The following is a 12,044-nucleotide window of genomic DNA, read 5'->3' on the forward strand; positions in this document are numbered from 1 at the left end:
CTTCTTTACAATGTCCTCAAATACAAGAGAAGGTTAAATGTGACCTTCAGGAGTAGCCAAGGTACGATCACAAATGGAAGTGGTGACAGCAGGTGTTGATGAAGGAGCAGGAGGGCAAATGGGGCTTGTTAAAACTTCAGGAGCAGATGAGGGAGGATCAGAAATAAAAGTAGAAGCTGGTGTCGATGATACAGGAATGGGAATCACAGGACTGTGAGCAGAACCATTTACTGTGATGTCAACCTCTTGAGAGTGCTGTTATTGATTCCAATTTCTGTATGAATTCATTATTGAAATTAAATCCTCCAGATGTGGTTACTTGCTGCTTTTATTTACATCTGTGAATTCAACCTCTTCAGGCCACCAAACTGGTCAGCATGCTTCTTTCCCCCATCCAGGCTCAGATCTCCCTACATGAAAATATACCATATAAATTCTGCAAATCTACGGGAAAATTGACAGTGGGTGCTTAAAGTTTTACATTTAACAACTGCGTTACTATTCAATTTAGCACTTTAGAGAAACAAACTTGTGGGTTGTACGATTAGAATAGACAAATTGCAGAGCCTTTTAAGTATATCACCCCCAAAATTGTTTGCATTTGTGAAAAACGAACCGTTTATCCAGTTTGCTTTTTTAAATTTCTTTACCATCTTTTTTGACTTCCCTAACAACCATTTTCCTCAGATCTACCACTCTAAATTGCACAGGGTCTTCTGGTGGTATGTCATCATCAGCTGCCATTTCTTGAGCTTGAACTTGTTGCACTATAGGAAATAAACATTCAAACTGTATTGTACTGTAAATTAAAATCTGGAAGCAGAAAGGTGGGTACTTATAACAGATGCAAAACAAAATGATGTTAAAATGCACTCAGAATTTAATGAATTAAACTAGTTAAAATAAGTATTACTTGTATAGAGAAGTGAATGAGAAATCAGAAAAATGTTCCATATCTTCCATGACTTAAAATATACTGTGGGCTATAAATAACATCAATCAGTGCCTTAAACTGTCAAAGCATTAAACCTGTTGCAATCCAGAACTGGCCTTTCCAAAATGCAAAGCAGAGTGCTGACAGCTTAGTCCTAGCATACCATTCTTGCATCTAAAAGCAAAAAGAGAGAAATAAAGCAAAAAGAGAGAAATAGAGCAAAAAATAGAGGAAGAAAGCCAGGCAGACAGACAGAAAGGAAGGAAGGTAGGAAGGAAGGAAGGTAGGGCAAGTTTAGAATAAAAAAAAATCCTGAGGTACTGCATTGTAAGGGATTTAGATACAAACAATTTCAACCCCGATATCATGAGCTTAAAAAACAGTTTTTATTTAAAGTCTTGTTAAATTACATTGGGAAATTCAAATAAATAAATAAATAAATATAAAAAATATATATATAAAATTAAAAAAAGGAAACACTGAAATACTTTTGTTTGCATAGACTTCATGTACCGTCTATCCATCTGGTTACGCTTGTTTGAGTCTGTCTCAAACGCCACCTGAGAGAAAATAGAAAATGAAAATCTCATATACAACAGCTTGCAACCTGAACAATGAAATCATGCTCCCACACGTGAAATATAAAACTTACAAAAAGAGGACTTTCTTTTTCTTGCACGACCAGCAGTAGCTGGGGGATCCTCCTCGTGACTTTGGGCTTCCTAAAAAAAATAAGAAATATCGAAAATGGATCGGTGTGAATTAAAAAAATTAAATACAAAAATACCACACGATCACGATTCTCCGGGAAAGTCTGATATGCTCGTTGTAACAAAAGAAAAGAGCTATGGAAGAATGAATGTCAGCGCCGAGAAATATACTTGCTCCTTTTTATAAAATGTGATAAAATTAAAACGCGTTCTTTCTTTCCGCCATAATGATGGCCACTGTAATAGTTGGTGTATGTATCATGAAGTGTACCAGCAGCTGGTGGTTTCGTCCTAAAGCCCCTCACGGTTTCAAAATGGCGAATTATCGTGGGACACTCGTTAGATCGTATCTCTTGTGACTCGTCTTGGTTCAGCCCTGACACTGGCCATCGCTCTTCGGAATCATGTTTTTCAGGGTCTCACCTCTGCATGTTGACATTGTTATCGATTTGAACGTGAAAGCTGCCTCATCAAACGTTCTCACAGTTGTACGTTTTACTCCCCTTAACTATACAACAGATGCACGTGAAGTCATAGACTGGCTTTTATTTTGTATTAGCTAACTCCAAGGAACGAGCGGAACGCAAACATCGTCATGTTGATATTTTAGGGAAGGAGAAGGTGGTGACGACGAGGAGCTGCAGGAGGAAGAGTCTGCAGCTTTTAGTGAGTGAAATGTTTTCATTTGGTACAAATTCAACATAGCAACCTTGATTTTTGAATGCATATCCACAAGAATTATCAAAGTTAACTCTATTTTTCGCAGTAGATCAGTATGTTCATGTTGAACGTGATAATTTTACTTCATTTGAATGATAGTTTTGTTTGAATGTGTAGTTGTTGACCCCCCCCCCCCCCCCCACGTTTCCCTCAGCTTCTGCTGCTCCCAGTTCTGCTTCCCCTGTAGTTAGTTGCTTTATACTTCTCAAAGAACATTAGGCTAATTTTCCAGATGATGAAGCTGTTAACAGGCCTTTAAAGTATTCTTTTGATGATTTCCCAATGACATTGTGAAACAGTTTTTGAGAATTATGAGTCACCTGTGAATACCAAAGTGAAACCAGCCCCCTGTTCCTCTTCCTAATCAACCTCCTCCCCAAGTTGGTGGAGTTTAGGAGTATTTCAGTTTTCCAGTTTTCTCTGGGAAATAGATATGCTTAGTGGTATGTCTACAGAAAGGCAGGGAATCTTTAAGAGTTTAGTCTTACCATAGTGCCCCATAGTGTCAGAAGTACATTCATGCAAATGATGATTCCAATTGCTGCACAGTGTGTCATACTAAAGAGTGTTGTTATGATAGTTAAATATTTAGTATACTATTTACCCTCTGCTTGATTTTAACCGTAGGTAGTGGTTTGAGATTTTTTGTTTCCTTAAAGAAAAATACCAAAGAAGAATAAAAAAAGAGAAAAAAAACAAATTGAAAATGTGAAGAAAGGAAATACAGAATACCATAGTTGCCACTTAATAGCATTTATCTTTGTCAGCCATGAGGTATGATAGTTGTGTTTTAATTCTTAATTTGTCTAACAGGCCTCCCATTAAGTTGTAGGGATAGTGAAAGGCAAAATTATTCACTTGGTAACACTTCAAGTACTGTCCCTGAGCTGAAACACCCCTTATTTTTGTCCAAAAATTCTCTTTCACTGTTGTTATTAGTTACTGAAAATTGAATGTTTTCAGAACCAAAGTTAAAACCATATCCTTTTACTATTTCCAGATTTTCACATTTCCAGACAGAAGATACATGCAACTAAGCTAAAGAATTATTGGCATATTTCCAGAATTCCACATTTCCAGACTACCAAGATGATAGATGTACCAAGTTAAATCACATATTTTTACACATTCTCTAAGGTGATGAATTTGATGTGCAGTACATTCCATTGTGATGACATGTTCTGTGCTCTTCTACCCCAAGTTAAAGCCCAATTTGTTTATATTGAGACACAGAACTCCTAACAATAATTGCAGATGTGCACATCTTAACCCTTTGCTTCCTGGAAGTGATTAACATGTAGCTTCTCCTTGTTGTATCCATAAGGTAATGAGAATACCTTCAAGTTTTTATCTTGATCTAACCTCAAATTCTTGTAATTAATTTACAATGAAATGTATAGCAGCTGAAGGGGAGAAGTAGCAATCAGTCCTTGGGAGTTAATGGGTTATAAGCTTCAGAGAAAAGAAAGCATTATGGTTATAGATGTTATGAATACTTAAGATTACAATTGTTAGTAAGTGACAGATTCACATGTTCATGTAAATAGGGTATTGAATATTTGTTAACTTGTGAAAGAAACTTGATTAAAAATAGGGTCAAGCAATTTTTCATTGTGTGTTAACCCTTTAAGCCTTTCAATCCCATGAGTGACCAAGACAGAATTTCTCCTTACAATATCAATACAATATCAAGCAGACAAGTGATGGGATTGAAGAAAATATCAGCCAGGGGAGGGGATTATTAGTTGATCCAATACCAAATTCTCAAAACTAAACATGCATATTATGAAAAATTAAACATGATGAAAATTTGGACCAGAATTTTCAATATCTGGTTGGGCATTTATTTGAGGTGATAAGCTATTTTCATTTAATTTTTTAAAAATGTTTTATTGCTGGTTTAAGACAGGGTGTGTAATTTTGGTCTAGGTTTAAAATAGGGTTGGAATAATTTTGTATTTCAACCTAAGGCAGGGCAACAGTTGATTTTAAGAAGGGTGCTATCTCTGCTAAAGAAAAGGTACTACTGAAAAAAGCCTCTATTTGAGCTGATCATGTTTCTCAGATAAATTTCTACTTTTGTTTGATATTGAGAAGGCTTTACCAACCCCCCCTTCCCCTGCCCCACCCCCATTGTCTTCCTTTGTCCAATTTTTGTTTTGTTTCAAAGCTTTTTGTAAAGCTCTTTACTCTGTCTGATATGTCTAACCATAGGGGTTAGAAAATTAATTGATAGAATTGATAGCAACACAAAGAATAAATCTGCTTACATGATTTATTCAACAATCATCTGATAAACTTAGGAGTTCTGCTCTTATCTACAAATACTGGTCAGTGAAATCTCAACTGTCAAAGTTTTTCATTTTATCATGGTAATAGTAACAGGCAAAAAATATGTGCAAAAACACTCCAATATTTAAAGCTACTGCATACGCCTTAAAAAATTGTGTTACGTAATATATGTCTCACACCACTAACCTACAATAAAGTCTTTTGTATTTGAATAGTAATGGTTTACATATTTACAATTTGTGTACAGTAAGAAACTACTCGAACAGGATTCTTTTGATTGAAAAGAAAAACAAACAAAAAAAGAAAAACAAACTAAAAAAAAAAAGAAAACTTTTATCCTTGCAAGCGATCTGAATCGTATTTACTCATCTGATCCGCCTATAATCTCCAAAAAAACTTCAATAAACTAAGCAAAATTATTTCTTGTGACAGACATAAATGATCAAATCATACAAAAGCATACAGTAAATTTAGGATCAAAATAAACCAATCATAAAATGATAAAGTTTCCTGAGAGGTCCGAGGTTTGTTTGTTTTCTATGCAGTAAGTTTTGGGTTTTAACTTTAATGTTAATTGGTTCGTTTACAAAAAAAGACACTTTGACATCCTTTGTTCTCAATAAACATGTTCATTGGTTCATTTTTCTTCATTTCGATCCGGTTCAAATAATCTCTCTGCTCTGAGCGCTTCACAAACTTTGTTTTCTTTCGTTCATTCACGATTTTAGTGGTTGTGTTGTAATTGTCACTGAGCTGGTTGCCTCACCTTTTGAATTGTAAGTGATTATTTATATTTTGTTCCAGATTTCACAATTATTTGTGAACTGGCGATGTTAGATAGTAAGGCGACAGTTAGACTGACTATTGCTAAGTAAATTCTCTGCGTGTTGTTTACCTGCTGTGATGTTATTGTATGTGAGGTCTAACGTGTGTAGCTGACAGTTGTTGTTGTTGATGGCTTCAGCCAAGTACTGTGCTCCAATGTCTGAGATGTTATTGTATGAGAGGTCTAACGTGCGTAGCTGACAGTTGTTGTTGTTGATGGCTTCAGCCAAGTGCTGTGCTCCAATGTCTGAGATGTTATTTGCTGTGAGGTTTAACGTGCGTAGCTGACAGTTGTTGTTGTTGATGGCTTCAGCCAAGTGCTGTGCTCCAATGTGTGAGATGTTATTTGCTCTGAGGTCTAACGTGCGTAGCTGACAGTTGTTGTTGTTGATGGCTTCAGCCAAGTGCTGTGCTCCAATGTCTGAGATGTTATTTGCTGAGAGGTATAACGTGCGTAGCTGACAGTTGTTGTTGTTGATGGCTTCAGCCAAGTGCTGTGCTCCAATGTCTGAGATGTTATTTCCCCAGAGGTTTAACATGCGTAGCTGACAGTTGTTGTTGTTGATGGCTTCAGCTAAATACTTTGCTCCTTCGTCTGTCAATTGATTTCCTTCGAGGTCTAACCAGCTCAGTTGAGATTTACTACATTTTAACAACTTACAAATTTCAAAACAACCTAATGGACCAAAGTTGTTGAAGGCCAAATCTAAATGTGAAATTTGTTGAACATTCTTAATTACAGTAACTACTGAAGCACAATCAACAGGTGTGAGTTGACAAGAATTAAAATTTACCACATTAAAGTTAATTTGTTGTAGTTTTCTCTGAACTATTTCCTCCATCTCACTACTTTCGTTAATGCATTTAAATAATGTCACTGCTAAATGTTTTTTGTCTCTAGTCGGCCAACAAGTTACTTTCCTTGGCTCCATATCCTCTGTCCACTCTTCGTTGTACCACACGCTTTCTTTCTCTTCAGTTTCCACAGGAAGAAGGTCTGTGATGATTTCGCTCGGTAGGTTTTCTTTCTCGTTCATTAGTCCTGCTAGAAACTGAAAAACCAGCTGCCATTTGCCGTCCGCGATGTTCGTAGAAACAAAGTTCCTCAGTTCTGTTTCATTCATGTTTGCTAGGTGCCTCGCAGCGAAAAACTCTTGCATTGTTAAATGAATGAAACAGAATTTTTCCTCGCGTTCAAACGTGTCAGGCCGACGGTCGGGTAAGCGGTGAAAAAGAGCGTTGTCTTCCATTCCGCGTACTTCGTGTCCTTCAAAGACCAGCCTTCCTTCTTTAATTCCTTGAAATGCCATTTTATCAAGTTTCGAGAATTTCTTTTCCACTTCAGGGGGTAACTTGTCTGATTCCAAGAATTTACTATCGAAATTCTTGCCGCGGAATTCTTCGTTGTGTCTGAAGTAAAAAATTTTCACCGCTTTCTTGTAAATAACTGTTAGATTCGTTGGTAGGCTAAGACTCTTGGAACCATAGAACTTCGCCATTTGAAAGAGAGTTGAGCAAATGATGAAGCAACTCGCAGGAATGTAGCATAGAGAGAGAATGTTCCTGTTACCGCCGATGTGTCGCCATATTGTCTCTCCCGCATCCTTGTCTTCTTCAGCACTGAATTTGGTTACGTATTCTTTGACTTGTTCGGACGAGAAGCCGAGGATCTCGAATATTTTGTCGAAAGAAACACGTTCGATGCATGGCAAAGCTGTGGGTCTTGTGGTTGTTAAAACGGCAGCTCCGTTGAGAAGTTTCCCAGTCGCAAGTTTCTCGTACAAGGCGTATAGGGGCATCTTCTCGTCTGCGCGGTTTCTGAATTTAGGCTCGAAATTTTCGTCGCCGATTTTTGAATTATGTTTAAATTCATCGATTCCATCGAAAATAATGAGAACTCTTTGGGGGTTATCAAGGACGTATTTCCAGACTTCATCATCCATGTGATCTGAGGGGGAATGTTCTGACAATGTGAGCAGTTCCCTCAGGCTAAGGTCGGCTTTCGCGTTGAATGCTCTGAATTTGATGAAGAAAGTAGCATCAAAATGGATTTTGGAATCAGGTGATTTATGGAATACTTTGTTAAATGCCCAGTCTCTGAGAAGTTTGGTACAGCATAGTGTCTTACCGATTCCGGGACGACCAACGATCAAAACGTTTTTGTTTTTGTGGTTAAGAATGTCCTCCGGCCCTCTTGGTGTTGTGTTTTCCTCACCAGATCTGGTGTAGACTTCCAGTTTCTCCAGTCTGTCTCCAGTAAAGTCATAATTAGCCATGTCTGGAACAACGACAAGTTTTGTGTAAATCTGATCCAGAGTCAAATGTTTAACTCGGTGTCCTTCGCCTGGAGTACTTGAAAAAGGCGACCGGAGTTGGGGAGTTTGATTGGTCTCCTCTTTAATAATTTCTTTTGTATTCTCGATGAATTCCTGAAGCGGTGGTTTTTGGAGTTGTTGAGGCTTGCCTGGTAGATGTGGGATGTTCGTTTCATGTTCTTTACTTTCCTCTTCCTGGTGTTGTTCTTGTGGGACGTTCGTTTCTTGCTCTGTTCTTTCTTCTTGCTGCGGAGGTTCAGGTCTCAACACAGTCGATGTGGTAGCATTTTGCGAGTCAGCATGGAAGGGATTTAGGTGAGCCTTTAGAAACTTGGAATTTTTCATGAAACTATCCTCTTTCCAGGCTCGTAGCAAAATATAGGCGGTTTCTAACAGAATGCCAAAGAGAAAAATTCCATTAATGACAAGAACAGCGCGCATCCAGGAGTTTTTCTTAGTTGCTCGTTGATTATGACAATCGTGCCAGACGCCAGTAAAATTCATTGGCTGAATCCCTCCAGAGGTTAGATAACAAGGGAAGTTGGGGGGGAAGTCCAGAGGATAGAGAAACTGTTTTTGTAGAACCATGAAGAGAACTCCTAAAACAATCCTTGCGAAAAGTTGACAGCAGTAAGCGATAAACAGCTTTTTACTAGAAAGTGCGTTTCCTTGGTCGCCCAACTGCCCCTCGAGATCACCGTTACGAGCGCTTGGCGACAGTTGATTGATTGTGAGGCTCGCTATTTGGGAGTAAATAGCACAGACAGTTCCGATGAGGAAGAAATTCATGATCACGAAGGCATAGATAGGAACATCGTGTTTGTTATACCGCTTCTCGTATAACTCGAAACATCTTCCACGGACAAGGTCGATGTTTTCACTCTTCGCCCCGCCACAGCGGAAATCATACCTGGATTCGCTGTTTTCTGCGTCTGCAAAAATGCCAAGGAAGATTACACCGATCAGGATCCAAATAACAACTACAGCGTGGCTAACTGTGTTAAACGTTTTTGGTTTAAGTAATTCCTTGAGATTATCCATTGTTAGCGTTTGTATTCTCACTGTTTTCAATCAGATGAAAATCGCATTATGTCGTAAGTTGAAATAATGAAAGTATGGTGACTTCCGGTCAGTCATTGCTACAGATTTCACAGTTTCTCTCTATGGTAAGAGCTACAATTTTAATTCTTGGCAAAGTTACAGCTGTCATCTAGCCAATGGTTTGTTTTCGCCTGCCATCTTTTCTCGACTACTCAGGAAGCTGATATGGGAAACGGAGAGAGTAAACTCCCTCAACATATCTCTACTTAAGTGCAGAAATGCACGCGGTGACCGAAATGGCAGATTTGACGAAACTTTGTCAAACCGAGTGGTTGTTCATGGATTTGGCGATTTTGACGAATTGTAGTCAAATTCGTCAGAGCGATTTTGACGAATTTTCGCCGTTTTTGTTACTGCACGCATTTCTAGACTTCTTTCAGAAACTGAAATGGACACGTGCTAAAAGTGTCATTAATCAGAAATTATTTTGATAGAGGCTTTAAAATGACAATCACAAGTATGGCGAAGGCTTTTGGTTTCTAAGGCAAATTGCACGCTTAGTAGTGTAACCAGAAGAGATGTGACTCGTCGCTGCACAATCTCCTTCACCTTCCCCCTTTACCTAAGCCAAAGTAATTTTCTAACTAATTACGAGCGCCTCTAAACACGCCTTGGTTGTTCGACTTTCATTTTTCTCACCAGTTTTCAAGATCGTTTTTTTCGATTGACTTGTGCGACTGCCAACTGTGATACAAAAGTGAAGACATAGGAGACATACCCGTATGAAAATGAAACCACGGATCATTTCCAGCGTCAAAGATTCTCTATTGTACTGCTTTTTAGAGATTTACATTGATGCTAGATACTAGTTGAGCACCGTCGGACCATCTAACCTGAGGACCTACTTAAATTTGGCCGTTCCCTCTTCCTTCATGCGGCTACGCAGCTCAGTTATAGTCTCGGAAGGCACGGGCTTGAAACCCCTCCGATTTTGAACCTTCTCAGGATTTCAGGCTTCTTTTTGGCAATCACAACTGCAACTTATCTGAGAAGATCCGTTCTTCCACCTTACTCAGTGGTACTTTATGTAGCGAGAACTTTTATGATTTTGGTGAGACGGTATTTTGCGAGGTTATATTTTTGCGATCTCAAAACAAGGCCGGCAGATACAAAAGAAGGGAATTAAAATTCGCGATTCAAGCGTTTCAAATTCATTTTAATTTCCAAAATGTCGTAACTTTTGACGACTGGACGAATGATATTCGAAGGAGTTTGACCAATCTAGCCGATTCAGATGAAGATGATAGCGAGAATCTCTACTCCATATGCGAAAACCTTTGCAAATTAAAGACAACACTTCGCAACAGAAGGTACAAAATAAACTGAATTACCAGTAAGACCAGTTAATAAAATTTTTATGTATTTGCCGATACACATCTTGTATATGTTGTTTTTTTTCACATTTCAGATCATTTTTTCTGTTATTTGAATGTTCTATAGGGAATTAAATTTCGCGAGAATTTTCATACGCTGGACAATGATTTAACCTTTTTTCTGCAGTTGCGAAAAAGGCGAATTTCAACACTAATAATGTGTACCACCCACAAGCCAAAATATCGTAGATCTCATTTATTGAAGTTAACAATAACGCTATACACGTCGGTCTTACAAATCGGAATATTAACGCGCATCGAGTAATTCTTTTAATTAAAACAGCATTTTCCTTAAATTTTCTTTTAGTTTAAGGTGGCTGAAAACAGTTTTCCGAAACACCTACTGACTGTCTTGGAAGCGTTCAAAAACCAACACTTCCTCTTCGGTCTCCTCGCTGAGGTTGAACCAATTTCATACTTGTTGACTAAAGGATGGAAATAGTGTGCGTGACTTGGCAATCGCTATTATTATGCTAATGTTATTATACAATTTTTAGGGACTGTATCGGAAATTCCTCGATCGGTATCCTCGCAACTTCAAGATTTTCTTTTTCGCGATAACGCGCCACTGTTGGGAAAATTTTAACGACTTAAATCTAACCGTTTCAACGTTATGATGCTGCTAAGTTTACATTTGACTGATTTGAATCAACGTAAAGAAATCGAAAGATTACGTTTTGTTTTTCGTTGGACAAATTTTCAACATGTTCTCCTGTTTGTTGCCAATTGGCGACTTGTCGAAATTTCAGTCACCAAATGTTCTCTCCCAATGGCGACCAAAATGGTTGGGACTTGGGGAGCTGCGCTAGAGCCTGAAAGATGCTATATTATAAAATGATATGGACAGTTGGCAATCCTCGTAGCTTTATTTAGGTTTGTTTCTGGCAAGAATGTGAAAGGTGGAGTATGTTTTCAGGGAGATTTGTTTTCAAATTAAAATAATTGAAATAAAAGTATTAGATCCCAAGTTTTGTCTGCATTCATAATTAATAGAGCTAAGCATTTGGTGTCATAAACAAACCACATTACCACAGTTTGAAATGAAAAACAAAACAAAACAGTTTTGGAAGTGCTTTTTTTTCCACTTGACACCTTGTTTTTCTCTGAAGTCTCTAAAATGCTTTATTTGCGTCAACTACAACTTCGAAAGTTTTTATCTTTGCTTCCTTTGAGTTTTATTTTGGCTTTTTCGAAAGAGGAGAATAAATGAAACCTGAAGCGGACCTTTTGATTTGCTAATCAGACTAAGAGACAAATTGACAGTGGTCGTAATTAAAATATTTGGGAGGCATTTTTAAAAGTTGACATGCACACCCTTAAACCTGTTAAACCGCTGAGGAAGGGGGGCATCGGGGTCTATTAGCAGCCGCAATCATCCAAAACCACACTACCGCAAAAAAATTGGATCAAAACCGAAAACCGCATGCAAAACAGTCTTAAAAATTTCAACATCCTTGTGATCAAATCCCTGATCGATCTGATGCAGTGGTGACAAGTGGAGCATACAGAGCTTTTTGGGGCTATTCGAGATCAGTGGAGACGCATAATTGCTGCTCAGATCGCAGAGAAACGGGACCCAAATAGGAAAAACCGAAGTTTTCTGGCACAAAGATCGAAAAGCCAATCTTAAAAATAGCCAAAACCGCAAAACCGAAAATCCCAATACCCCACCTGAAAGTGACGAGGATCTAATTTCTCCTCACAATATCACACCTGAATCAAACATTGAGGTCACAAGAATACAAGGAATTATCACCAAATAAATCAGCTCTTG

At 38.2% G+C, this 12,044-nt stretch overlaps 2 protein-coding genes and 1 long non-coding RNA gene across 5 annotated transcripts in view; 1 reads left to right on the plus strand and 2 right to left on the minus strand.

Moving 5' to 3' along the window:
* Nucleotides 1–12,044, plus strand: part of LOC131785884 (delta-1-pyrroline-5-carboxylate dehydrogenase, mitochondrial-like) — a 71,515-nt gene that overhangs the window by 22,066 nt on the left and 37,405 nt on the right. The gene's annotated exons all lie outside the window — the stretch shown is intronic.
* LOC136283269 (uncharacterized) lies at nt 452–1,860 on the minus strand. Of its 3 annotated transcripts, XR_010718680.1 has the most exons (4): nt 1,587–1,860; nt 1,423–1,494; nt 1,030–1,108; nt 452–767 (listed from the first exon to the last, which is right to left on the minus strand). It is a non-coding gene; the product is annotated as an uncharacterized lncRNA (long non-coding RNA). The 3 variants fall into 3 exon arrangements; XR_010718681.1 differs by lacking the exon at nt 1,030–1,108; XR_010718679.1 differs by lacking the exon at nt 452–767 and having other exon boundaries at nt 969–1,108.
* On the minus strand, nt 4,288–8,985 carry LOC131787504 (nucleotide-binding oligomerization domain-containing protein 1-like). Its single transcript, XM_066172683.1, has one exon. It carries the CDS (start codon nt 8,835–8,837, stop codon nt 5,490–5,492), a length of 3,348 nt encoding a protein of 1,115 aa, XP_066028780.1. The 5' UTR covers nt 8,838–8,985; the 3' UTR covers nt 4,288–5,489.

The sequence above is a fragment of the Pocillopora verrucosa genome, chromosome 9 (genome assembly GCF_036669915.1).
Source record: "Pocillopora verrucosa isolate sample1 chromosome 9, ASM3666991v2, whole genome shotgun sequence".
In the NCBI taxonomy this organism is placed as follows: domain Eukaryota; kingdom Metazoa; phylum Cnidaria; class Anthozoa; order Scleractinia; family Pocilloporidae; genus Pocillopora; species Pocillopora verrucosa.

Coding starts and splice junctions, on each gene's coding strand:
- LOC131787504 (XM_066172683.1), bottom strand. CDS start 8,837: ATGGATAATCTCAAGGAATTACTTAAACCAAAAACGTTTAACACAGTT.